This window comes from Alternaria infectoria (assembly GCF_024043175.1).
Source record: "Alternaria infectoria strain BMP 0036 chromosome Unknown scaffold_4, whole genome shotgun sequence".
In the NCBI taxonomy this organism is placed as follows: Eukaryota; Fungi; Ascomycota; class Dothideomycetes; order Pleosporales; family Pleosporaceae; genus Alternaria; species Alternaria infectoria.
In genome coordinates this window covers 1,118,086-1,144,916 of record NW_026250693.1, presented here as the reverse complement: position 1 = coordinate 1,144,916, position 26,831 = coordinate 1,118,086, and the positions used below count along the sequence as shown (strand labels likewise).

At 53.3% G+C, this 26,831-nt stretch overlaps 10 protein-coding genes across 10 annotated transcripts; 5 read left to right on the top strand and 5 right to left on the bottom strand.

The window, feature by feature from the left end:
• Positions 1-2,154: 2,154 nt before the first annotated feature.
• Positions 2,155-3,621, bottom strand: J4E92_003387 (uncharacterized protein; the record flags this gene model as incomplete). Its single annotated transcript, XM_051494785.1, has 4 exons — positions 2,155-2,455; positions 2,507-3,308; positions 3,360-3,495; positions 3,544-3,621. 4 exons carry the CDS (start codon positions 3,619-3,621, stop codon positions 2,155-2,157), a joined length of 1,317 nt encoding a protein of 438 aa, XP_051355078.1.
• Positions 3,622-4,369: 748 nt separating this feature from the next.
• Positions 4,370-6,604, top strand: J4E92_003386 (uncharacterized protein; the record flags this gene model as incomplete). The annotated part of the gene is made up of 3 exons (XM_051494784.1): positions 4,370-4,548; positions 4,812-5,102; positions 5,158-6,604. 3 exons carry the CDS (start codon positions 4,370-4,372, stop codon positions 6,602-6,604), a joined length of 1,917 nt encoding a protein of 638 aa, XP_051355077.1.
• Positions 6,605-7,654: 1,050 nt separating this feature from the next.
• On the top strand, positions 7,655-9,088 carry J4E92_003385 (uncharacterized protein; the record flags this gene model as incomplete). Its single annotated transcript, XM_051494783.1, has 2 exons — positions 7,655-7,911; positions 7,987-9,088. The coding sequence occupies 2 exons, from the start codon at positions 7,655-7,657 to the stop codon at positions 9,086-9,088; spliced, it is 1,359 nt and encodes a 452-aa protein (XP_051355076.1).
• Positions 9,089-9,471: 383 nt separating this feature from the next.
• On the bottom strand, positions 9,472-10,662 carry J4E92_003384 (uncharacterized protein; the record flags this gene model as incomplete). The annotated part of the gene is made up of 1 exon (XM_051494782.1): positions 9,472-10,662. The coding sequence occupies one exon, from the start codon at positions 10,660-10,662 to the stop codon at positions 9,472-9,474; it is 1,191 nt and encodes a 396-aa protein (XP_051355075.1).
• Positions 10,663-11,372: 710 nt separating this feature from the next.
• Positions 11,373-14,390, bottom strand: J4E92_003383 (uncharacterized protein; the record flags this gene model as incomplete). Its single annotated transcript, XM_051494781.1, has 5 exons — positions 11,373-11,435; positions 11,485-12,426; positions 12,474-13,726; positions 13,894-14,257; positions 14,337-14,390. The coding sequence occupies 5 exons, from the start codon at positions 14,388-14,390 to the stop codon at positions 11,373-11,375; spliced, it is 2,676 nt and encodes an 891-aa protein (XP_051355074.1).
• A 977-nt stretch (positions 14,391-15,367) lies between these two features.
• J4E92_003382 (uncharacterized protein) lies at positions 15,368-16,465 on the bottom strand (the record flags this gene model as incomplete). The annotated part of the gene is made up of 1 exon (XM_051494780.1): positions 15,368-16,465. The coding sequence occupies one exon, from the start codon at positions 16,463-16,465 to the stop codon at positions 15,368-15,370; it is 1,098 nt and encodes a 365-aa protein (XP_051355073.1).
• Positions 16,466-18,675: 2,210 nt separating this feature from the next.
• Positions 18,676-19,204, bottom strand: J4E92_003381 (uncharacterized protein; the record flags this gene model as incomplete). The annotated part of the gene is made up of 3 exons (XM_051494779.1): positions 18,676-18,926; positions 18,988-19,111; positions 19,166-19,204. The coding sequence occupies 3 exons, from the start codon at positions 19,202-19,204 to the stop codon at positions 18,676-18,678; spliced, it is 414 nt and encodes a 137-aa protein (XP_051355072.1).
• A 352-nt stretch (positions 19,205-19,556) lies between these two features.
• On the top strand, positions 19,557-19,847 carry J4E92_003380 (uncharacterized protein; the record flags this gene model as incomplete). The annotated part of the gene is made up of 1 exon (XM_051494778.1): positions 19,557-19,847. The coding sequence occupies one exon, from the start codon at positions 19,557-19,559 to the stop codon at positions 19,845-19,847; it is 291 nt and encodes a 96-aa protein (XP_051355071.1).
• A 4,067-nt stretch (positions 19,848-23,914) lies between these two features.
• On the top strand, positions 23,915-24,823 carry J4E92_003379 (uncharacterized protein; the record flags this gene model as incomplete). The annotated part of the gene is made up of 3 exons (XM_051494777.1): positions 23,915-24,259; positions 24,309-24,706; positions 24,757-24,823. The coding sequence occupies 3 exons, from the start codon at positions 23,915-23,917 to the stop codon at positions 24,821-24,823; spliced, it is 810 nt and encodes a 269-aa protein (XP_051355070.1).
• Positions 24,824-25,209: 386 nt separating this feature from the next.
• On the top strand, positions 25,210-26,132 carry J4E92_003378 (uncharacterized protein; the record flags this gene model as incomplete). The annotated part of the gene is made up of 4 exons (XM_051494776.1): positions 25,210-25,252; positions 25,309-25,315; positions 25,439-25,531; positions 25,658-26,132. The coding sequence occupies 4 exons, from the start codon at positions 25,210-25,212 to the stop codon at positions 26,130-26,132; spliced, it is 618 nt and encodes a 205-aa protein (XP_051355069.1).
• Between the last annotated feature and the right edge of the window lie 699 nt (positions 26,133-26,831).

The following is a 26,831-nucleotide window of genomic DNA, read 5'->3' as shown; positions in this document are numbered from 1 at the left end:
GACTGATCGTGTAAGATATACATACGAGTTCGTGAGCGATGGCTGTTGGACGAGTGGACTGCACCCCATGACGGACAGCAAGAGAAGAACCCGCAGTAGATGACGATTCTCCCTGTGATGGCGTGCGCAATGGAGCCATGTTGCTGGATGAGAGCGTATCGTGGGTTGTGCACCAATGGTGGAAAGGTAATGCAGTAGAAAGCAGCAAAGATGAATTTTTGCGATGAAAGTGAGAAGAGTAGACCTGCCTAAAGCGGCACACGGCTAGACGCAAACGTGAGGTGAGCGTCTTTGTGGTGCTCACTGTCCCCGTAGATGTTATGTTATTACAAAGATGTCTAAAGCGCAGCTTTGCAACATTCTTTTCCTTTCAGTAAACGCCGTAGCTGAGAATTGCGGGTTTACAGTGATTTAGGAACATGCGAGGAAGTTCAGCAGCTTGGCGCGACGATGGCGATAACATTTTGAGAATATCAGTATCGCGAAAGCGAGTTTTCTCTCTGAGATGAAGCCTCTCTACCGGCTGGTGAAAGATCCCGTTCGAGGTGCGGCGTTTCTTCCACGTACCCTAAGCCTGCTCCTTTTCCGAGTTCTTATCACTTCTTTCCTGCACGTTGTCTGGTGCTGTCCACTCTCTCCACATCATCGTTGATCTTCGTATACTGCACCATAAGACATATGCCAGTACTGCTGGCGTTCGGTTATCAGCGCTATCTTCAGGTTTCGCAAACGGTAGTATGGGCTCAATGTTGAGGATTTTACTAAAGTGTCGCGTTCGTATACCGCGAGATCTGCGTCGAGGAGCAGTAGTTAAAGTCAATTTCTTAATCCCGAGGTCATGTGAGAGCGGGAGCCGCACTAAGTAGGAGCCGATAAGATCTTCCTTCTAGGCTCGCTGGAATACCGACATGCGATACATGCTTTCGGCAGTTTCCTGTAAGTTCTTTAGCTGCTTTGTGAAGTTTGGTTGACACGTGAAACGTGTTACTCCAGACACTTACCTAGGTAGTGCAGATGAGTTAGACCTACGCGTGAGGTTATCACATTTGATCGCCCGACACATCGTCACAAGTCGCAATTGCTAGATGTGCGGGTTGAGGACATGCATGCGTGCGCGCAAACTTTCGGCGTTATTCAAAGACGCAATGCATTGCACAATCACCGCTGCGACGTTGATGACGACATTCTTACCCGGTACTAGGTACGCCAGAGACCGGGGTTTGCATTTTCGTGTTTCCAACTTTCGCAGCGCAAAGTCTTCATTCGATCCGAAATTGTGAGCGCAACGTCGGCAAGCGCCTTGCTCGTTGAATGCGACATCACCAAGGCCACTTCAGCCACTGCAACGTAATTCCAGGGCACGTGCCATCAGCCACAAAACTTGGTAAGTCGGCCGATACGGTGGTGTACGTTGAAAATGAACCAGGCTAAATTCGAGTAATCCTCTCCTCAACTAGTCTTTCTTCCAGAAGACAAGTGCCATCGCTAGCAGTAAGTACTCGTTGCTAACAGCCTCCATCTGCGCACAGCCGACAATCGGCTACCTAGGTACCCAGAGATCGGGCCCACATCGGACCCGTAGCTCTGCCGTACCACAAACTATCGCAGACTTACGACTCGTCGGTCTTATTCCACCGCGAAAGCTCGTCGCAGCTCGGCCGGGTTTGCCATCATTGCGGATACGGGATGATTCGTGTTGTGGGGACGGCAGCACTTGAAGGGATGCCTGAGAGACGCCAATTACGGAACCTCTCGCCGTGATGGAAATTATCGTGATACTGAGATGGTGCAATGAATAAGGCCACCGACCGTTCGTCGTTTAGACCTTGTCGCAACCGCGTACAGAGATCGCCGACACGTGGAACTAGTGTGATCTTCCACGAGGATGTCGGTGATACTCCGGTGATCTGCGTTACCCTTTGATGGGTCAACCGAAATCGCGAGAGGTGGGTGCTTCAGCACCTGTCGATCACGGCAGTTACCAGGCGTGTGGAAAGTTACGTTTGGCAAGTGGCTGTTTGAAGGTAAAGTTCGTCTCGAATAGGTTTCAGCACCGGCAGACGCAGTCGTCAAAGTACCTAGGTAGCATGTGTTTGTGCGGGGAACGTGAGGTGGTGCGAAATACTCATGATCATTACTATATCGGATGCAAAACTATGGCCTCCGTTTTCCCTCATAGCTAACCAAGCTAGCCTCATCTGTGTCTCCTTGACTATGGCTGTGCTTCACGTGATACGAGGTCTTGACTCTGATGCCATCTTCCACTTTCGTATCGAACGACTCTGAACGAGGGCTCGATATAGCCGTGTTCAAGTTGTACGACTTGTGCTTTTGACTGACGTTCCTGAGTTCGTTGTTGCTGCCGTAGTTGTAGTATTGACGGCTGCGTGCCGATGAGCCGCCCAAAATGGGGAAGAGTCTGACCAGGAGAAGACGGAGGGTCGGGAGGCAGGCGCTGGTAGGAACATTAATGGATGCGATATATGAGAACGAGTATAGAACTTACCACATGATGCCGACACAGATTTCAATCGTGCTCCACATCGAGACGTCGTAAAACTCCCAGCTCACGTTCGAGGAAGCGGCAAAGTGAACCAAGGCTTGTAAACGCAGAATGCTGACGACGGTGACGAAGGTACCAACGCAGAACATAAGCGCTACACCGACCTTCTTCTTCCAGTGTAGCTTCAAGCCCCAAAGCTGCCAAAGAGGTACACCCAGAATCCAGAAGTCCAAGGCGATGGATATGGCCGCGTTCGATGCAGTGATGGCGTTGATTTCGAGACAAGTACCTTCGTGCATGCCATCCCATTTTGTCCAGAAGTACTGGATGGGCTGGCATTGAAATATCGCGACGATGATGAAGGCGACACCCCAGAGTATGGTGAAGACGATTGTACCCCATAGTAGTCGTTGAACGCCTTTGCTGGGGAACACGCGGATGTAGAAGAACAGTAGCGTGAGTTTCAACAGCATAAGCTGCGTGAAGTAGAGCCAGGCCATGATGTAGAAATATTGCAGCATCTGAGTGATCTCCGTCGGTGTCAGGGTCCAGAGATCTTGGCCAAGTCCATTCTTCACAGTGCCAAAAACAGTGATGACGGCACTGGGTATAGCGGCTATGAGTGTCGCCAGCACGCACCAGTCGTCGTAGCCAAAGTCCATCCTCGACACGGTGCCCTTGAAGGTGAAACGCATCGCAACGAAGGCTGCAGCTATGCATACCATGACGTTTGACAACAGCACATAGCTTTGTCCGCGATCCCGTACCGGGGCTCCGCAGGTGGTCAGGCTGATGTTGCGCGTAACTTCATGTTCGTCAGCCTCTTTTTCTCTTCCGTCGGGATAGGTGCAAGTACCTAGAGCTTCAGGGATGGTGCAGCTGGCGCTCACACACAGCGTTACGTTGTTTTGGAAGACATCGTTCGTGCAAATACATGCTTGATCTGTTGGAGAACAGGTGTTCGTACTGAAAGCGTTCAAGAGGCACAGTTGCTGCAAGGGTGAGCGAAATGTTAAGAAGTTGGGCTGCAAGGTACTTACAGCACATGCGGGAAGCTTTGACAGGGCTGGCTGCTGTGCTGCATGTACCATGGAGATGGTAACGAGCCACAACAGCATGCATGTGCGAATGAAAGAGGCCATGTCGATGCTCTCACGCCACGTTTGCGCAAGACAATCCGAATGTTGAAGACAGATGGGCGGACCCCCGAGTTTGTAACGGGTGCGTAGGATATCGCGGAGGTCTCAAGTAAAGCGACAGCGGGACAGGTTCCACCATTTATCTTCCGCCTCTAAACGGAAGGTGATCCTCGAATATGATGAACGCAGGGATCCCTCGTGCGGTTTATAGTGCGTCTCTTGTAAGGCCCAGGACTGAAACCCACGAGTCGTAGCTACCATGGTGGCTGCCGTCATTGGTATGAAGTGCCGACTGCAGAAGCCTACCCGACCATGGCATTCCAATAGCGCAAACTTTGTTAAGAAGTGCTGGCGCATATACGGTCGGAACCTAGCATCCTTCAGAGATGGCGGCATGTCATCCAGAAAGGGGTCTTGCCTTGTTCAGGCCGGTGCAGCGCAATGTGGGGTGCGGTCCGGTGTGTCATGGGCTTGCGAACGCCACAAACGCCAACCGAAAACCACGGTAAAACCTGAACGACAACGTCCACCATCCATGACCAACGGAGGATAATTTTAGACTTTCGAATATGTGACAGAAAGGGCGATGATGAGCATGGCGCAATGGCAGAGGTCTGGAGGCGGGCGAGCACGTGGAGCGATAACAGCTGCTCAGTGCGCACCTAGACATCTCGTTCGCTGCACGGCTGCCGAAATGAGGTTCCCTCCGAACGTTCCAAGACGACGAATGCCCGCCAAGATCTGCACGCCCGCCGGTTCCTGGCGCCACACTGTGTCGCCTGAGGACGAATCCCACGGTTTCATGAAGCTCAATCCTAGCGAGCAATCCGTCGTTGAGGGTCCACCCCCAAGCGTTAGGCCACCCGGCGAATCCCCCATTCATCGGTTGGCCCACTCTGCCCTGCAGTAAGTCATTCTCGCGTGCGGCCATCGATTCCCGCACGAGGTTTTCGCCGGCTTCCAGCCCAGTGCATGGCTATTCCTTGCATTGATATCGGCATGTGGCACAATGTCTCAAGTGGACTCTGTCGGCGTTGTAACCTACAGAGGAAGCAGACATATTCTAAGTCTTCTTCTTTGAGATGGTCTCCGAGATGAGAAGAATAGCATGTGGCAATGCGAAAACGATAGTAAGGGGAACAATGGCTATATATGAGGGTCGGGACAAGGCTCTTGGTATTCATCACTGCCATCAAGCACTTTCAAGACAAGATGAGGCTCATCGACAACGCTGCGCTCTTTGGAGCCCTACTCCTTGCTCGCTTTGGAAGCGCCCAGGATTGTTACCGTCTGCCAAGCGATGCCGACTGGCCATCCGATAACGCGTGGTCGACACTGAACTCGACCGTGAACGGGAAGCTCGTAGCCACTGTCCCAATTGGCTCCCCGTGTCACGATCCGACATACGATGCCGACGCTTGCGACGCATTGAAGTCATCATGGCTCAACCCGCTGATACAGTAAGTGCAAGAGCTCCGTTTACATGTTGGGGTAGAACTCTAATACTCTTGGCAGCACCCCGTCTTCCCACTCGATAATGCAGTCGTACTTTGCCAATCAGAGCTGCGATCCATTCTCCGATAGGAGCATCCCGTGCACTCTGGGCAACTACGTTTCGTACTCTGTCAAAGCTACCGAGGCTGAGGATGTCGTCTCTGCTCTTGAGTTCGCCAAAGCTCAGAAAATTCGTGTGGTTGTGCGGAACACTGGGCATGATTTCCTTGGAAGATCTACCGGAGCCGGCGCTCTAGCCATCTGGACCCAAAGTCTCAAGAACATCGCCTTCGGCGACTGGTCCGATGAGCACTACACTGGCCCGTCGGTCACCGTTGGCGCTGGAGTGATGGGCAACGAGTTGCTCGAGGCAGTGCACAAGCAAGGCATGAGTGTTGTGTCTGGTGAATGCGCTACTGTCGGTCTAGCAGGAGGATTTACCCAAGGTGGTGGACACTCGGTGCTCAGCACTGAGTTCGGGCTTGCTGCTGATCAGACCTTGTCCTTCGAGGTCGTGACTGCTGAGGGCAAGATGCTCACTGCTTCAGCAACCGAGAACGCCGACCTTTACTGGGCTCTCAGCGGAGGTGGTGGTGGCACATATGCTATCGTCCTCTCATTGACTGTACGAGCATACCCAGCCAAGCAGGTTGGTGGTGCTGCTATGCAGCTTCTCGCCTCGTCCACCACCCCCGAGAAGTACGCCGCAGCAACTGCCAAGCTGATTGAGCTCTTGCCAGCGATGATCGACGCTGGTGCTATGGTCGTCTTCTTGGTCAGCACTCAGTACATTGTGATCAAGCCCGTCACCGTCTGGGACTCAACAGCTGCCTACGTCAAGGACGTGGTGCTTGCGCCTTATGCCAAAGCTCTTACAGATCTCGGCATCACGCCCCCAATCGTCTACAGCGAGCTGTCTTACCGCGACCACTTCGATCGCTACATGGGCCCTCTCCCACGCGGCGCATACGAAGTCAACCGATACCAGTTTGGTGGCCGTCTCATTCCCCGAACTGTGGTCGAGAACAAGACCGCCGACCTTGTCAAGGTCTACCAAGAGCTTGCCGCAGAAGGCGTCTTGCTTGCTGGTAGCTCAGCAAACTACAAGAAGCCCGCTGGAGTCGCCGACAATGGCGTACTGCCCGCATGGAGAGACGCCATGATCCAGCTGCAACTTATCACAAACTGGGATTCCACCGCTCCTTGGGCCACCATGGAGGCAGCTCAGCAGAAGATGACCAACGAGCTCATGCCTAAGATTGAAGCCATTACTCCGGGCAGTGGCTCATACCTTAATGAGGCAGATTTCCAGCAGCCGAACTGGAAGGAGACCTTCTTTGGCAAGAACTATGACAAGCTGAAGGACATCAAGAAGAAGTACGACCCTAAGGATGTTCTCTACATCCTCAAGGGTGTTGGTAGTGAGGCTTGGAAGGTCAGCAAAGACGGACGCATGTGCCGTGCGTAGGGGTGTCGCGTAGTTTAATCTTCTTGTACATACAACTTATCGTCCTGGGCTTCTCTCAGTTCAAGAACTTATGAACTCTTACCAAATCCTCCACTTGTCGATGCATGTAGCGATGGGCCACTTTTATCATGATAAAGACGCGGCAAATCAATCGACGTTATCGTAGTGCGAGACATGAGGTGGCGTAGATGTGTCGTTGTGCGTTGGAAGGAGACAGGTAAGGGCATCGCTGTCTCTCGATTCGATGTTGTGCATCCGTGCACGATCAGGCCGGCTAAAATTCCACGTGACGTCGCGTCACGATTTCTGGACCCTGTCATTCACCACACATTCCTGATGCCACCTCGGACTCTTCATCATTCCCTATATAGAATCTGCCTGGATAGTCAGCCATCGCACTGTGTGGGTCTTTTCCAGGCTGCACACATGGCTTTGCGAGTCGACCCCTGCGCCCGGCCGATGGCTGCCTGGCATTCCCGTTATGGGCATCTCGAGCTTTGATATCGGGATGCACTTCCCTTATATGTCTTCTCAGTGAGCTGCTGTGATTTTGTTGGTATTTCAGCTAGCATTCATCAACCTACATTTTGCTTCCATTTTGCGCATGTTTTGTCGCGTCATCTTTCTCTCGTACATCATACCATACAGCAACAAGGGAACCGGTTTTTTTTGCCATTTTGTGGATGCCGTCTGTCTTCAAAGCAACGGTCATTAACTGCGATCGGACTGATCGGTCGTTGTTTTATCAGGATATGTGAAGAGGTACAAAGCTTCCTTCACACCGCATTCAGGGCTAGCTAGTCGGGTCCAAGTCTGTCGGCATTCACTTCACCTTGGGCGTGAATCCTACCCTTGTGAATTAGTCACTCGCCTCGCACACTACGTGCTGCCTTAATTCTACACAATCTCCACACGCCTGAACTATTTCTCGCCCGGTACCGAACTCACTCTACCACTCTACCACGGCGCGCGACGTACCCACGAACGATCATCCTCGCAGCCCTCTTTAACTGATAGGAATCCACACCATACTCAACCACATCAGCCATCATGTCTAAGAGCTGTGTCATCTGCGGCACAGAGGAGAGCGAAAGCGAACTACTTATCGAAGCTCCATGCAAACGCCATTTGGTCTGCGCCGACGATCTCGCTAGCTTTTTCGAGAATGCGACAAACAACGAGAGTCTATACCCGCCGCAGTGCTGCGATGTTATGTTTGTGTTAGACGAATATGAGGACTATCTGCCGTGGGAGGTTTCTTGGGCGTACCAGGTGAAACAGCAGGGCGAGTACACAATCCTGGCAAAGTAAGTCCTAAACGAAAAAAGCTGGACGGGTCGACGTGCGAGTAACATATTTGAATTAAGCTAACACTTGAACAGATTCCGCACATACTGCGCAAACCTAGCTTGCGCGAAGTTCCTACCCCCCGGAAACCACGTCGAAGATCCCGAATCGAAAATCACATATGCCATCTGCGAGGCCGAAGAGTGCGGAAAGTTGACCTGTGTCAAGTGCAGGACGCTGCTCGACCAGGGAACCCAGAACCACAAGTGCGACCAGAACGAGGACGACAAGAAGTTCAAGCAGACTGCGAACGAGAAGGGCTACCAAGAGTGCTTCGTTTGCGGCGCAACTGTGGAGTTGGCCGAGGCATGCAATCATATTACCTGCGAGTGCGGCAACTCGTTCTGTTACATCTGCGGTGAGAACTGGCCTGGGATGCACGGCTGCCCGCAATACGGACCCGCAGAGTACGACGAAGAAGGATACAACCAGGACGGCTTCCACCGTGATAGTGGCCTCAGTCGTGAAGGTCTCACTCGTCGTCAAGAAATCCTACGTGCTCGTGCACTAGATGAGGCGCAGCGTCAGGCTGATGATGACGATGAAGATGACGAGGAAGAAGGTGATGCGCGAAATGATCCTGAGTGGGAAGTCCTGCAGCATCTGACTCCTGACCAACGCGCTATTGTCAATATGCTTCCTCATGGGCCCCGCGAAGACGCTTTGGATCAGCATCGCATCGAGTTGTTCGAAAACCAGGGCATTTTGTTCGACCAGTTCAATCCTCATCCTCCGCCTCCGACTCCACACCCGCAAGATAATGGTGAGGATGGTGATGAGGAGGGGGAGAATAACGGTGAAGACGACGCGGAGCGCGACGACGAGGACATAAACGCAGAACATGGAGCCGCTGTCGATGACTTCCTGCCAGTTGGAGGAGCGGGAGTCCATGACCCAAGGTACATTCTCGATGCAAACGGAGAATTGCAGATTACCCGTGCTATACCAAACGACCAGCATCCCCCAGAGGTGCAAGGAGCATTTCCCGCGGGCCAAAATGAATTCTATGACTTCGCCAGCTCAAACATCCAAGTCGTCCCGGCCGACGAAGAAGCTGCCCAACAAGATATCCCCGCCACAGTCAGCCAGCCTCCCACTTCCGACGAAACCGTCAACGACGAGGCACCCAGAGCTTAGTAGCGTTACATCATCGTTGCCCGCGACTTCGCTGCAGGAACAACAGCCTACGTCATACTACGAAAACCCTGAACAGATCTGCAGACTACACTGAGTTATAGTTGGGCAAAGTAGAAGATTTAAGGTCAAAGTAGGCTCCAGGTTGTTCCAACTTTCTCCTTGCATGAAGTAAGGGCATCGCTGTTTCTGGGTTTGATGTTGTGCGTCGGAGCACGACCAGACCGACTGTGGGATAGTGTTGGATCGTAGGGATAAAGGAAATAAGGTAGTTGCTAGACATACACTTCATTGCGTCATTCATCATTGCAGTACTTTTGGTTCGTGTTCTCGTAGGGCCTGACGTGCTGTGTAATAAACGTGTCCACCCTCATCCTACCCGCCATCTACTTAACGAAAGTGTTGACAGGCAACCTGTAAACATCAATCGTCCAGTACGGCCTTCTAGTTCCCTCCCACTGATCACTCCCATGCAGTCCCTTCGGCACATCGATATCCTCCCACTGCGTATCAAAGCCCGCCTCGTACAGATCCATCTCAGCAACCTTGGTATAAACATCATAGCAGATCTGGCGATCAGCCCCGAGCCCATTATACCACCCAAACTTTCCGTCCTTGGCCAAAAGCGCAACCACATACTCCGCGAAAAACTCCTTGAGCGCCTTGTAATCCTCGGCAAAAGTATCGTAGTAGATCGCATCTAGCACAACGCCCTGCTCCACTAGCTTGGGCAAGATATCTTGCCACCTGCCTTCGTGGATCTTGACATTGGGCTTGTCGTACCAGCCTTGCTCACGCAGCCGCTGGTGCACTTGCGGGTGCGCTTCGATGATGTGGTGTTCCGCGGGGTCATGCGTGAGAATCGCCGTATCGACAATACCCATACCATGACCTACATTCATAGTCCGAAGACCGGATTTGGGGATAAGGGTCTCGGCGTGGCGTTGCATGATTTGCGTTTCCCAGTCCATCATGACAGCGTTGTCGGATTCGTCGAGGAGAATGCCAGGTTTGTAGCGGAGTTGGGATTTCAGGTATGCTTTGTTGTCTAGGGAGACGTCATCAAGTATCTTCTCTTCGACGACTTGTTCCACGGCTTTGGCGTCCTCGGCGGAGACCTTTTGTTTCTTGGCGGCGGGCTGCTCGGTGGTGTCTTCTTCGAATGCTTCCTCCACGTCGTTGTCGCCCATGCCAAGGGCTTCTAGGCGCGCGAAGAGGATCTCAGCGCGGACACCGGCTTCGACCATCATTTCGTAGATCTTCTTTTGGCCTAGGCGGAGGGCAATGCATCCTGGTGTCTCGTCTTCCTTGTTGAGGTCGTTCCAGATGGCGCCATTTTGGAGGAGGGTCTCTACGGTTTGGATGGCGGCATCGCCAGCCTCCTTTCCGTCTTCAGCCTTACCGCATGCTGCGGTTGCTGCGTGTAGTGGTGATGTTGATACTGTTGCTGTGGGGTCTTGCACGTTTGCCGAGCCATCTTTGAGCAGGACGGTCAACGCCGGCACATCGTGACGCTCTGCCGCCGAGATGATGCGCTTGGCGAGGAGGATATCTTCTTCTGTTGCTTGTTCGGCCATCTTCAATTGCGATTGTATCGTCGTCGATCTGAGTTGCAGAATGACTGTGGGGTTGGGTAACTTTTTCCTGCAGGGTTCACGATAAGATAAGCGAAGACTAGTGCTTCACTGTGGCTTCCCGATGCGGCATGGACTGATAATGTGCTGTGCTTGGAAGGCCACGGCTTGAGTAGCAAATGACAAGGATAGTAGGTCGAAAGCTGCACGAACGATATTTGTAGCATTATGACATTCGCTGGCAGCAAGCATGTGCATACCTGCTAAATCATTTCGTGCTTCTATTGATGATCTAACAAACTAGGCTTCCGTCATAAGATACTACAAGCCAACGAAACATAGCGAGAAACACCTTCCATGAGTCTATAGAGATAGACGTATGCTTATTCAATCGCCACTTTCCTAAACACCTTGCTTCCATGCCATGCGAGCTGTCCAATTCTGATCGTATCCAAGTGAAGGCATCTCCACCCGTCCCATCAAGCCACAGGTATAGATAGTGATGCGAAACTGATGATGCCAAAGCATAACGCGCAACAAGGCCCCGCAAGAAGTAGTATCGTGCGGGGCGGACATGTATATAGACATTAGAAACGAATTAAGGGGCGATCGACGCGACAGAATAGATCTGATCCCCAACGGGTGGCGGCGCTTGCGTGCTGTATGCAAGTCAACCCGATGCCTTTGATGCAAAAATGAGCCCACTATCGGGCTTACTTCATCATCTGCGAAATGTTGTTCCACTTTTGCTTGAGCGCTTCGTGCTCTTCGTTGATCTAGAAGACTGGTTAGCAGTGCGCAACATCGAACTGGGTTGCAACTTACTGTAGCCCATTGCATCTTGACATCGACCAACTCCTTCTCCATCTCGGCCATCGAGTCTTCTAAGTTGCGGTTCTCGTTGTGGACGACAATGTTCTTCTGCATGACAGTCTCCATTTCGCTCTTCAGCCGTGCTTCAACCTCGGCAGGTTGGGTATCGACGATTTTCTGTAGTTCCAAGACCTTGGTCTTCAAAGTTTCGTTTTCTTCAGCGAAGTTCTCATTCTCGACCTTGGTCTTGATGAGCTCAGAAGCGACCTGGACATGTTCCATGTCGGACTGTTCAGCACGATGCTCCAAAGACCGAACCTTTTGCTCCAAATGCGTGACCTTGTCTTTCAATCCATGAAGTTCAGTCTCGCGCTCCTTTTCCACACGTTGCTGTTCTTTCCACTCAGCGGTGTATTGCTTGAGCATCTCCGGCGTAATCTTGACAGAAACGGCATCTTTGACGAGGGTATCGGCGCGATAAATCTCCTTGTCGATACCGGCCGTCGAACCGAAGAAGCCGTTCTCGAGAATGGAATTGGCCGACGGGGCTTTGTCGATGTAGACATCGAACAACCGCTCTTTGAGGAACTGGGTCAGGGTAGACATGTCCTTCATACCTAGCAACGTTTCGGCGTTCTTCTGCATTAGTACGATGCCGAACTTCAAGATAGCAGACTCAAGACCCTCGCTGAGTATCAGGTCGTAGATGCGCAAGACGAGCTGCAGCGGGAATCGGTATGCAAACAACGTGAGGAACCATTGCGTTGCGTAAAGCTGGGGCTTGACCTCTCTTCGCCGAAGATGGCAGTAGAGAGCGGGCTCCAGATCTTCCAAAAGACGTTCGAACTGGTAAAGATGCAGATGGAGTCCAGCCATATCAGCCACAAAGAGGTCGCGCAGACGATATTTGTTCATGAGCGTAACGAAAAGACTGAAAGCTTCTTCCTCAGGCATCTACCGAAGTTAGTAAAGCGACGATTATCACAAGGGTGATAGCTTACGTTGAAAAGCAGAGGCATGGCGATGAAGTTCATGCCTTGAGCGTAACCAACGGCGTCATCGTACAGAGCATAGGCTTTGCAGATGCCAAAGAGACCGTCTTGTAGCCCAGCTGCCATGAGGTACTTGGAGTAGCTCGTTCGGGCTCCGAGATCGCGCTTGATGACCTTCTCTAATTTCGAGATGGTGACTGCATTCTGCTTCTTTTCCGCCGCAAGCCTCGCTTGTACCTTGATGGGATCTTCGTCCGACGTGAGTGATGGCGAGCCTAATGGTGCAGTCGTGCTAGCAGCTGTTGTGGCCGGGCTCGAGTAGTCGGAATGCACAGAAGACGAGGAAGAAGCGACGGAGTCCTTTCCGTTCGCACTGGCTTGGCCGGTGCTGACAGTGCTGTTTCTGACGCTCATGTATTCTTTGTCTGTTCCACGAGCGACTAGCTCCCTGTACATGCTCTCCAGCTCTTCGCTTTTACTTTGCGCCAGCACTTGCCAAATAACACCACGGATAACTTGAGGGATGCCGCTGGCGATGGCGCGGTTCAGTTCTTCGGAGCTGGTACGCGCGATTGCGGCTGGGCCCTCATTGACCACTGACTGCCATAGGTCCCAGTCGACAGGCTCAGCCGCATCTCCTGCCGGACCAGCGGCGAAACCAGAAGCAGTACCGGGGGCCAACTTGGGATTTATTGTAGGTTGCTTTGCGAGCGCTGGAGGACTTCCTGGCTCTTCCTCAGCTAGAGGGGTGGGGCTGGCAATGCCGAGACCGAGGCCTGGTGATGCTAACGCTGCTGCTGGACTGCCTTCTCCGGTTGTGTCATCCAGTGTTATGCCAGCTTCTTCCCTCATCCGCAGAATCTTGAAGCGATCTCGCAGGCTGCCCTGGCTTGATCTGTTCTTGGAGCCCATGTCTCCTTCGTCTTCGATCCTGCTCAAAGTGAGCTCAGGATTGCTGCCGATGGTTGCAATAGATGCCCCAGTATGACGTCGCTCGGCAGTTGTTGTAGCTGTGGGTGGAGACTCGGGCTTCTTGCTGGAACTATTCCTCGAAAGCCACGCAAAGGGGCCTGTGAGCTTCCTGGTCGTCGGTGCTGGCGCGGGTTTCTCTTTCTCTTGTACAGCGGGCGGCGCGGGTGGAGGGGGGAATTTTACGGGTGCCATTGTGCCTGAAAGGCCTTGTAGGCCACTCGCGGAGCTTGTGGAGTCTCGAGAGTCTCGCGGTGGTAGTTTGGGGAGTATGCCGGCAGCCTTGGAGCCTTCTGTAGGGAGTCAGCTCAGGTTCTGCGCTCAGCATGCATTTGCGCATGACGCATTTGTGGCTACGGAGTGAGTGAATGCGGGGCGCCCTCGCTTTTGAAGCATGATTCGCCGAGCATGCGCACATCACATAGCCCTAGATTATGCCAAACAAAGTAGGTGTACTCACCACTATCCAACGACACGTCGTCCATGTCTGAGGTGACTGAGACCCTGTGTCCAGTCAAGAGTGGTGACTTGGCTGCCGGTGCAGCCTCGGTAGGCTTTTCGACGACTTCGGGCTCGCTCTCTGACTCGTCGCTGTCATCTTCGTCCTCATCCTCGTCGTCGTCATCATCGTCGTCATCCTCCTCGCTATCGTCGCTCTCCTCTTTGGGCAGTTTTGGCACTGCAGGGTTGGGCGAGACTGGTTTGCCGGCTTGTACGGTGGAGTTGGAAGACTCTCGCTGTAGGAGGGAGCGTGACCGTGACTGCGATCGTTCGGAGTGTGAGTCGGGGCGAGGGGTAATCTCAGAAGCGTCTTCGAAGTCGTCCTACACCGCCGCACGCGTGTTAGCAAACTCGCACACTGAGGCTCTCCGCTGCCGCCAGATTCAAACAGGCATTGCTTACGCCGTCTTTGTCGGAACTGTGTGAGCTCGTGGGTCTTTCGGTCTTGTCCGCCATATTTGCAAGGGTTGGCGGTGTAGGCTACTGCGGGTCGGTCGAGGGTATCTTGAAAGGCAGCTGCCGTCGACGTGCGGAACGTGTAGCGTGGGCGTGTGTAGAGAATAGAGATTAAGACGTAGTATGGCTCGGGCGTCGGGGCACAAGTCGGGAGGCGCGGCGGTGTTGTGGCGGTGATGGGGAATTAGGAGCGGGACAGCGACGTGGGTTGGTGAATTAGAGAGAGTGGAGCACGACCCTGGCACCCTGGCCGCGGCCTTGAACTTCGGGGAAGCCACTGAGGAGCCACAGCGACACCTCCACCCCCGTCCGTCACCAACAACGGCCGGCCATGGAAGACGAAGTCCGTGACAGTTCAGACTCTGACACGCTGCATGACGTCGCCCCCTTCATGCCTGGCTGCTGTGCATATGCAGCCGCACCGCCAGGCCAGCTGTTCACACGGCGCGCCGTGGTGGTACAAACAGCTCACCATGGCCTGCCATACATAAGGTTAATCTGAAACATGCACTAACGCCGCCGCTTGTTCGTCCTCCGCCCGCCCTGCGAATCGAGCCTTCTCCCACACGCGACAGGCATTCGGCACTATTTTTGGTTTTCGACCTGATCGTCCGCGACTGCAAAAGAATCAACCCATGGCAAGACGTCACTCAGGGGCCGGACGTCCGACGTTCTCGAACAAGAAAGAAGTTTCCTTTGTTCCTTCCCGTCCGGCCACCTGTTGATGACGCTCCTTCCTCTTGTGCAACGGCCGCGTCTCAGCCCGCCATCTCTGCTTCACGTCAGCAAATCCGTGCCACGGGGGGTCTACGTCACGCATGCTTCAGAAAAGGGTTTGAACAATAAGTAATGTGAAGTAGAATTGCAAAGTCAAGGTATATACATGAACATCAAGAAGGTGTCTCCAATCAAAGTTTCCAGTTCATCTCTTTCTCCCCGATTAATCTCATAGCCATTTTTATCTCAGAAGCTCTCCCTTAGGCGAGGCACTGGGAGTAGAAGTCGTTCTGCTTGACGCACTTGGCAGTGCCCTCGCAGGCAGTCGGGCCAGTCCATCCCTGGCCACCGCACTGGTACCAAAGCTTAGCAGCACCAGCAGTTCCGGAGGGAACAGCGCCGGTGGGGGCAGCGATACCGGCAGAAGGCTTGACGAGAGTAGCGAAGGTGGTGGGGGCCTCGGGGGCAGCGCTGGGGATGGTAGCGTTCATCGAGGGGCGGGCAGGAGCGAGGGTAGGGAGAGCGGCGGCGCTGGTCTCGGCAACGACGACAGAAGAGGCGGCGGGAGAAGAGGCGGCGGCGGCGGGAGAAGAGGCGGCGGCGGCGGGAGAAGAGACAGGGACGGTCGAGTTAGCAGCAGGAGCAGATGGCTTAGCACCACCGGCACCACCGCAGGAAGCAACGGCGCCACCAGGAGCCTTGTAGGTGGTCGCGTCGAAGCCGTTGTAGATGTCGGGGATGTAGATGTTCTTATCCTCAGCCTTGTAGGCGCCGGGGAGCTCAATGGTAGGTGTGCATGAGCCCTCGCTGCCGGTACCAGTGATCTTGAGCTGCATGCAGCCAATGTAGAACTGAGCACCGCCGACGGTCTGGGCGCTGTGGAGAGCCAGCATCTCCGAACGGAGGAGGTACTCACCGCTAGCAAGACCGGTAGGAAGAGCAAACTCGTGGGTCATGTTGTTCTCCCCCATGATCTCGTTGGCCCACTTGCCGCCGACTTGGTCGAGCTCGTCAATCTTGAACCATCCGGCACCGATACCGGTAGCCTGGGCAGCATCGTCGACGGGTCCGTAGAGCATGTGGGTGATAGGACCTGGGTGGCCGGACTGGTCCCATTGGACCTTGATTGTGTCACCCTCAGCGGCAGCAACGGTCTCGACACCGGAGGGGACCTTGGAGCCGCCAACGTTGCAAACAATGTCGTCGCTGGTTACGTCGGTGACGGGGCTGTTGGAAGGTGGCATCCGGATGCCGACCTGGTAACCGGGGGTGACATCGTTGACCCAGAGCTGGTGAAGGTTCTGGTGAGCCGAGACGGCGGAGAGGAGAGCGCTGGTGAAAACGGCCTTGGTGAACATCTTGAAGTTTCAAAGTTGTGTCGTCGGTATGATATGTACAGTGACTGGATATGCAAAGATATGCTAGTGATGCCTGATCACGAAATGAATGTAGTGTAAAGAATGAAGTTGGCAAAAACCGGAACGAGTGTTGTGCAAGAAAGGACTGGCCTGATGGAATGATGAGCTGGAGAAGTCAGGACGACGGCAGCTTTTGTACTCACCCCACGCAGATCTATTCCCTGTCTTAGGCGCCTGGCATGAGATTAATAGTCCCGGAGATCAGGACAAACCGCCTGGAATCCTCCATGACACCCGTTCACGCTATCCCAGCCACTGGCAACGGGAACGACATCGCCTTGACAGATGCCAAGAAGCGACACGCCAGCAGTACATCTAGATGAAGTGCTAGTCTGCCCTTTTTGGGCGTTGTCCGCGATGCTTGTTTATGCGACAGGCACCATCCGAGATTGGGTGGGCATGGTGGTGGAGAAGCTGGGAAGCGAGCGTTTCCAGTCTCGCTACTTTGGGTTAGCGAATCCGTTTCAACTGTGCAGCCGCATGTTTCAAAACACTGCGAGAGCGGTTCGCTGGGAACACGATCCTGCAGCGAGTCGCGATGAACATGAAAACTTCGGTGTTCTTGTTGCCGAAGCCCGTAGACGCAGCTGACGGGTTCTGTGATACCCGGAGAAATTTCACAAGGCTGCGTTGATGCAGTAGTCGGTGGTTTGAAAGAACCAGAGTAACATGTGCTTGAGACTGCTTATGAATCATGTGAACGACTTTCATTGCAAAAGCAATCTACAGTTCACTTCCTTTGATGAGGCTGCACTTCATGACGCGCTGCTCCGGCGCCTGGAGTGGGGCAGCACCTCAGTCGCAGAAAATGTCTTTCTCATGGGGCTCGTCTTTTGAAGATGAAACCTGTAGGCGCTGGTACAGTGCGTCCTTCAAGCACCGTAGAAAGACCGTCCATTTCCTTGCCAGTGTCAGGCATTGGTTCGGATATTGGTGCTGTTGGGCTTGGAGTATTTGCAGTGGAAGTAACAGTGTCCGCGGGCAATGCGAGAGTTCCAGTAGAGACAGAGATGCTCCCTTGAAGCACTTCTCCATTGACGTAGATATGAATCTCCTGCACTGTAGATACTGGCAATGTCGGATGGATGATGGAGAGGAACCGTGCGCCAGCTAAGATCGAAATGAACCACAGCGTTATGAGGAAAAAAATGGCGAAAAGTACCCACGGCACAAGGATGCATTTTCGCGGCATTCGACTCAGTGCAGGCAGTGAGGTTGGGAAACCCGGTACAAAAGACTGCGCAAAGTGGGGGTGGTTTGTGTCCTGGTAGTCGGGCTTGACCTGAGCTTCCTCCATCTCCTTTGAAGCTGCTTTGTTGTAACGCGGGATCGAAGAAGGCGACTCATGCGTGGCTTGATGGTAGGGGTTGTTTGAAGCGCCACCTTTTGGTGCTGAACCAAAATTGGCGTTTTGGGGCGTATGAGGAGCGGTATACGAAAGGAACGTAGAGCTGTATGTTGGAGCTGGTGAAGGTAAGCTCCCCTGTTCGATGGAAGCCACGTCTAATGACGTTGGTCGGTTTGGGGCGTGCATGGTGGAGGCGAACATGTGGAAGATCTGTAAGTGCGACAAGAAAGAGGACCTGCCTTTTAGTGATTATAACAAAGAAACAACGCGGAGCTTGACTGCTGTAACAATTCAAGTGCGGACAATGCAGATAAAGGCACTGCATCTGATGAACAGCGTAGCATCCACAAACAATGATCTATTGCAATTAGCCTATGGAAAGAGTCATTAGCAAACGTTTCATCGCTTTCGTGCGCCTGTGTATCGTTTCTACGGCTGAATAACACATCTCGACGAATGCAGTGGTGGTGAGAAGATGGAGCGTGGGGACGACGGGTTTGGAAGGCGCGGCGTGCTGACGAACGATTGGCGTACCGGCGCTTTCCCTCGGATGCAGGGGCTAGCCTTGGGGTGTCATACTGGCCGCACCGAGTAGTCTCAATCACAGACAAAGTCAGTAGTTGAGCATGACTATCGTAGTTTTGATTATTGGCTCGTAAAATGTCCGATCATAATTGTTTGCACGAGATGTACGTGCAGAGTATGCCTTCACTAGGCGTGCTTGAGGGTATCATACCACAACTCCAAAACTCCCAGCGCAATAACCTTTCAGGCATGTCCATACATGATTCCCCGAGTATATTCAGGCTTTCGCCTTGCCCTTGCCAGTACCAGCAGGCCGACCTCGCTTCTTCCCTGCCGCGGCTGGCTGTGCGCGAGCAACTGGCTGTCCGTCTGCCCGCCTGCCCTCTGCTGTTCTGATATCCTCGAGCTCCTTCTCCAGCAAGCCTTGTAATTGTTCATTACGCCTTCCTAGTAGTAGTACATCGTCCGTATTGATTGTGTTGCGACCGGCGTGTTTGGAGAAGACTTCGAGGTCGCGGGCTGTATTTGCTGTGATGGCGTTAGCACCCTGTAGACTAAGCAGTATCTGAGGGCTCGAGGTTGATCGTACCGATTTGGGTATATACAAGCTCAGTAAGCGCACCGATGAACTGAGGTGTTGCATTCAGGTCGTTCTCCAACGTCTTCTCGTCAACGAACTGGCCGATTGAGTACCAGAGGGCTGACTTGAGCCGCTGTGCATATTGTCAGCCCAAGCTGACTATCAATTCAGACAAAAGACTTCCTACCTCTTCGCGCTCTGCTTTGGCATCATCGTTTGACGCCATATCGCCTCGTGGTTGAACTTCAATCGCGTGTAATTGCCGGCCAGACGAGTGACGCGACGCGCCTAACGCGGGCCAATAGCGGGGCCTCGGTGATGACCGGGGAGAAAGTCACCGCCCATGTTCTGCCACCTGGGGGTCCACGCTTGAGTGATTTATTGTTATTGCGCGCAATTACTTCCTCGTCAACATCGCCTTTCACGCACAATTCCACACGCATCCGTCTATCGACAAAGTCACCGAACACTTCTCTCGCGTCACCCTCCAACGAAGCCGTAATCGCACCCGGACGTCGCTCCTCCACACTACTGCGCAACAAAACTACAATCGCGAATACAAACATCACATAGCCAAGATGGACTACGTACTTGACAACGTGGTCGAGTGGAAGGACCGTCTGGTCAACAACTCGATCAAGTCTTTCGAAGAGATGACCGCCCAGCGCTGGGTTCGCATCATCGCTATCGTGGGCGCATACCTCCTCATCCGACCATACCTGCTCAACGCGGCCGCAAAGAAACAGAAGCAACAATTAGAGAAGGAGGCTGAAGACCTTGGCTTGGGGAAGACAGATGCGTTAGACGCCAACGACTTCAGAGGCAAGGGCGTCAGGGTGAAAAAGGGCGAAGCGAAGAAGAAGGAGTAGGTGCACGCATAGGAAGATGGACGGGCATGGCAATGGGGGTGGTAATACTGTGAAATCAGGGACGAGGATGATCTTGATGGGAACAAGGAGCATAGACGGCTTGAGGGACATGGATATGGGCTGCATACCAACGGCGTTTTGGCATTCGGACTTGGCCAACATGCGGACCTGGAGTGTCTTTCTGGAACACTCCTAGCACGACGACTGCGATACCTGCGATGACGCGCCTACTGAGAACGACACAACAATACAATCGAGAAGAAATCGACGAGCTAAGCTCTGGGAAGTCCACTTCTGCTTCAGTATCGTAATTCTAATAAGATCAACTCTACCCCTTTCTCAATTCTTCAGCGCTTCGACTCTCTTACACCACAGATCGAGCATCGGTGTGTTTATCCTGATTGCTGGCTAATAGACCTTGATCTCGTTCGCAATTGCACTTCCATTCATGACAGAACCCCGTTCGTTCATTGCATGTTCACGCCACATCATCTTCACACATTCACCGCGTTTGCTAGCCCATCACTCCATTCCATAACCCAAACCACCCTCCCAGCAGCGGCGTCCGCTCACTGCCACTTCAGCCCATGATCATCACATTCACAACCCTTCCGCTTCACATGCTTTCCCTTCATAACCCAACTTACTCACTTCCGACTATGTACCCGCACGCGCAACCTGAGCACTACCAATGCCTGACAACGACGCGTACCGCAAGCAAGTTCAAGGAAAAGTCCAGGACCTGGTCTCCGAACGTCACGAGAAAAGTGGTGCAAAATTGGTCATCGAAGCTGTGGTTGAGGGTGTGAAGTTGTATCGCAGCTACAAAGAGGAGAAGGCAACAGAAGAGAAGGGGAAGGGGAAAGAAGATAAGGGGAAGGGGAAAGAAGAAGGGAAGCACAGGAGACATAAGAAGGGAAACGGTATGGACGAGAGTGGGAAGGATGGGCATAGGAGGCACCGTAGGCATAGGCGCGGTGATGAACATGGTCATGGATCTAGTGTCAGGCATCGACACCGTCGTCACCGTTCTAGATCGATGGATGAAGAGCGTGGAAGACGCCGTCATGAACGATCCAGATCCCGCGATAGACGCTCGAGATCTCGCCGGCGCAGTGACGTCCGCGACCCAGTCATCGAGCCTGCTCAGAACGACGATTCAGAATATCATATGACGGGTGGTGCTGGGCCAGCAGGTACTTTGCATGATGAACATCGGAAGCCAGACACTCCATTGCGTGGAGAAGGGGATCGACCAGGAAGTGGTGGCAGTGGCTATCAAACTTCATGGGAAGATTTGGCTCCTGAGCCTCGTCCCCGATCGCGATCCCATGGACGGGGGAAAAATCATCCATCTGGAAGAAGAGACCCAACTCCAGATCGTTCAGGGAGGAAATCGTCAAAGGATCGCTCGAGGGAGCGATCTCGTGGACGCAAGGAAACACACCGAGCCAAACATGACAGACATCGTACTCCCCATCGATCTCATCGTCGAAAGTCTGAGAGGCACCCAAGCTCCCATAGGCGTGACCGTTCACGTACCAAGCAAGCGGATGCTAGCCCAGGCCGCGTAGGCGCATCCCGATCTCCAAAAAGGCAGCAGAAAGGGCCAGACGGTACACCCTTTGGCAGCTTACCCGAGTACAAGAGCAAAGGGGGCATAGCCATGGGCCTCGGGGATCACATCATGGCCACCTATAGGCACATCAAAGCCGAGCATGAAGCCGGCCACCGTACCAAAGGTGCGTTGGAGAACGTCCTTGATGGGATGTGGAAGAAGAAGACGGATACGAAGAGTTACAGTGACAGACTCCGAGAAGGGGAAAGGAAAGAGAGGGAGAAGATGAAGACGGATGCGAAGGATTGTAGTGACAGATCAAGGGAAGGCGAAAGGAGAGAGAGGGGGAAGATACGAAAGAGCGAGCCAGAGAGAGTAAGGTGGGCCGAACGGTACCCTGAAAAGACACGGGGCGATGAATGGAAACCAACTGCTGCGGAAACAGAAGCTAGGGAGCCTCATCGTCGTGAACAAGACGAGCGCCGACGTGAGTACGAGAAGCGACTTGAACACGAGCATCGTGAGAAACGACGACAAGAGGAAGACAGGAAGGAAAACCGAAGCTCGCCGATTCCTGAGATCCGTGTTCAGCCTCCTACATCTAGTGGGACTCCCACTTTTCAATCAACGCCAGTTGCGCGGGCTTCTCAGCCTCCTACTGCTCCGGAATATCCTCCTCCACCGGCTCCAAGACAGCCGAGCAGACCTATCCGAGCCAATACTCCTCCCAATCGTACACCCCCAATTGCTCCAGTAGCGCACGACTGGTATGCACCTCCCAGCCGGCCCCCACCTGTCCCTGAGAAGGAACCTCATGGGCGTGAGGCTTCACCACCGCGAGAGCCCAGTGTTCGGGCTGCTGATGATGCGTCTGAAAATGGTGCAGCAGCAGACTACTACGATCAAGCTCCAGGTTCGCCGATGCCAGGGAGTTATGGGGATTATGAGGACCAGGATTATCTGGAGCGGGAAGGAGATGAAGGATCTCTCGCTCATGATGAGATACCATACCCGGAGACACCCCCTTCTCCTGCCATGGCTGCTCAATATCCGGAGAGCGTTCCTTCTCCTACCATACCCTCATATCCAGATACGCCTCCTTCTTCTGCCAGACCTCCATACCCAGATACACCCCCTTCTCCTGATGTATCAGAAGGTCCTTCAGGATCATCCTCACCAATCATGTCGCACGCACCACGCGCTCAATCGCTATCAAATCGTTTTACACCCGAATTCTTACAAAGCATCCAGATGCCAGCTCCCCAGCAAGCGGCATCCCCCCCAATTCCACCACCGCCTCCACCACCGCCTCCTCCACCTCCACCAGCAGCAAGACCACCTCCTCCACCTGGACCCCCTCCACCACGCTCAGCAGGACCACCCAATATGGCCGCCATATTTGGCGATATCCTTGGCCCACGCAAACTACGTAGTGTGGCAGCTGAAGAGAAAAATGACAGTAGTAGCCCGAAAGCGGGCAAGGTATTGTACGAAGAAACAGCACACAGTCGCGAGGTAGAAGAGCACGAGCGAGCTCAGGTCAGGGACGCTGGTAACCGTCTGCCAGTATCAGGAGCTAGTGGATGGAGTACCGCTTACTCCGCAAAAGAAGAAGCCGATGATCGACCAGAACCTAACAGAGCGTTCAGAGAGGAACTAGCGAGGAGATTGGGCCAAGGTATTGACACTTCTATCACGGGGACCTCAAGGGGTTCTGGCGATAGCTTACTAACAGCAGGCTCTAGGACGTCGATGAGTGCCAATGTGTCGCGAAAGCTACATGATGAGAGTATGTTGAACTATCCCTAGAGCTGGATAGGACTGTACTGAGGTGTTGATAGAAGCTCCTTTCCAACGGCTTTCGAGATCAGAGAGTGGCGAGGATCTCATCTTTACTTTGGCGGCACACATTGCGCAGCCAGGCTGGAGTTTTGACGGGCTTACTAGGAAATGATGATGACGGGATGGAACGAGATGAGGTGAGATGGAATGCTGGGAATGGATAGCCGGGTAGGCAAACCAGTGTGAGAGATAATTGATGTATGTTTGTCCAAATAGATCCTCGCGTCATAGGTCATTCGGTCCACCCTGTCGCGAATGTGTGCATTGTAACGCGTCCGGTTGGTGAAGAGTGAACGCGTACGCACCAGGTCCGTGATGGTGAAAGCTATTGACGAACGGTTGGCCCAGGCTTCCCAATTTCGCGGCAGAGCTCTGGACTGCCAAGCTCGAGCAGAAGAGCCGGGTTATTAGTCCTCATCCCTATTCCTCATATTATTAGCTATCTCGGCCTGGGAACTTCCTTGCGATCTTCGCGCGACAATTGCATCTACATTTCTATCGCTCCTTCACGATTGTTAGTGGTTGCCTCTGACGTTGAGCTGCATCCCCCACATTACTTCAACGTCGCTCCAATTGGACCCTGTGGCATCATCAGGCAGAAGAGCGCAAGCATACCGCCCGCAGCTTTCGCAATTCAACACCACACCTCCCCCCACACAGAATCAACATGCGCTTCTCATCAGGCCTCGTTCTCGCTCTCCCGGCGCTCGCTGTCGCCGAGGAGCAGGTTCCTCTCCTTGACAAGGTGAAGGGCTTCTTCAACAAGGCGACGGCTGCCGTGTCCGCATCCATCCCCTCTATGCCGTCGGCGCCAGTCGACACCGCAACGAGCAAGGTGGCCTCCAACGCAGCTGCCGCCATCCAGTACCCAATTACCCTGGAGAACTGGAAAGAGACGCTTACTGTTGATGCTACCGCCAGCCCTCCTACCACACAGGACTGGCTCATCTTCACCACCGGCGGCAACACCACCTGCTTTGGCCTGTGTGGCAACGCAACCAAGGCATGGAACGTACGTATAGCATGCGGATATACAGATGACCGACACTAACATCAACCAGGCTTCTCTCCCCATCATGGCCGCGAAGCCTGATGCGCCCAAGTTTGCGTACCTTGACTGCGAAACCGAGCCTCTCCTCTGCAACGCATGGTCTGTCGGCGCACCGGCGCTCTACTACTTCCAGGTTCCCAAGCCCATGGCTGACCAGTCCGCGCCCGTCCCCGTCGTTCGCTACAAGCCCTTGAACCGCACCAGCACCACCACCGAGACCTTCAAGAAGCTCATCGTTGACAACGAGATTGAGCAAGTCACCCCATACGAGGGTCCCTTCCACCCCTTCAACGGTGCTCTCCAGCAGTACAACCTTGCCATTCCTTACGCATACGTCACCTGGGGATTCTCCAAGATGCCCTCGTGGATGCCCATGATCATCATCTCCTTCCTCAGCAGGTCGTTCATGTAAGCCGAATTACTCTGAGATGAAACACACATACTAATCCCAATTACAGGAGCAAGCGCATGGCGGGACCAACTCCCGCAGAGACGCGTGCCGCCGCCGCACAACCTGCTCGGTAAACGCCTACACTCCTGCTTCCTGTAGACTAGAGTCGCACAACAGGAACGTGATAAGCATTGTGCGCGATCTCAGATAATACCCAACAGAGCGATGCGAAAACAGTCTTGGGATTGGACATGTTCTGGTCTGGCTCGTGGAAGTACTCGGCAAATGGGGATGGAGATCTGGATATGTGTAGTGGAAGAATAATGTAGCTCAGATACCTGGAAAGGCGTTCAATCATTGTACCGCTCAGTTGTACTACCATCTAACCAGAATGTCCTTTTTTGAGTGAACAGTTGACGCATCTCATCTGCAGGGCTGCCAAGACACGATCGCGCTACGGGCAATGCCCGAGAATCTCTCGAACTCCGCAACCCCAGTTCAATATCACATCACAGCAACCATGGTGCACATACTGAAGCGCATGCGCAAGCTACGCGAGGCAAGTAGCTAATCTCTGAGTGCATGTTTACTCCTTTGGCAAGACTAACAAGCACCACAGCACGTACGTAAGATCCACCTCCGCAGACACCTCCGAAAACGTCGAAGCCCACAATCGAACCCGACCAACTCGAGATAGCTGAAATGTAACAATGCTGACATCGGTACCTGCGACAGTTGTTATGGATAAGATGTGGACCAGGCGCGCTCATACTGCCCAAAGAGGTGTCGAAGATTAGTATGGAATTCAACACAAAACTCTACGGAGGACATAGAGGGGCAAGGTATGTTGGTATTGCTCTGTTATAAGTACCCGAGGAGGGCAAAAAATATGAGGCCAATTCAGACGCCATGTTTGAGCGCTGGCAATTATACGGAATGACAAGATCGAGCGCTTACGCTACGAACAGGAAATTCTGGCGCAATATGCTGCCCCGGATGAAATACCGTAATCCATCCATCCCAATGGAAGTCGCGCGACACAACGACCCCGATGGTCCCTCGCTCCTACACATCTTCACAGCAACCAAAACACAGCCATCGGCTGGCTCTACCAACTCTCCTACAACACAACAATCAGACGCTTCACCACCGTCCGCCACACCAAACCAACGAAATACGCTTGTACCCGAGACCTCGAAACCCACGTTTTCGATTGACATGAGGGACCAGTCCGAAAGCGAGATATTGGAGGCACTGGTGGAGAAGATAGGCGCAGTGGAAATTAAGGCAACGGAGGAGGAGCTCGCTGAGATGAAGGAGATTGAGGAGTTCAAGGAGAGGTCGGAGGCGGATAGAGTGCTGGTCAGGGAGAAGTTGCTGAAGGAGCGGAGAGAGGCTGAGCTGCTCAAGTTGGCGAGGGGTGAGGCACCGGCTGCGAACTAAGTGTGTGGTCTGGGAGAAGTCACCGAGGATTGACGTTAGAAACACGAGGAGGCTATGTGGTCTTCTACCAGCAATTGGACTGCAATCTAGCGGCTTCAGGCTGAAATATTGTAACATATGTATATTGTATGGCATACGAGACCACGTGCCCAGTGATTATGACATGTTGGTGCTCGTTGATGCAGGAGGCAGTGGCTTCTGCGCAGAGGCTGGCTTTCGTTCTCAAATCAGCCTCTACGGCTCTTTCGCATGTCAAGCGCATTCACATGACTTCGCGCATGATGCAATTCCTCCAAAACGCGTAAACGCGTCCGTCGCGCTTTTCCAGCTAGTCGCATGGAAAGTTATCAGACTTCACGATCAACCAGCGCAAAGCTGCGCAATCGCAAAGCATCACTCATGAAGATGGCATGTAGCCGACTGGGTTAGTCCCAAGCATCAGTGGCCAACGGCCTAGCAAAAGGGAAACGGAATCAGTCTGCCTGACAGACGACCATACACCGAGCTCGAACCGCGTGAACGGTGAGCTCAGGCTGCCGGAAGCTGCCAAAGTTGCTCTGCGCTGCCTGTCGTCCGAAGCGTTCTATTGAGGAAGAAGGCTCCATGATGGACGAACTGTCAACATCTCGACCATCACACGGCTCTCCGAAAGGACGTGGACAGGAGACGTTGACACAGGGCGTTGTGGTGAGAACTCGA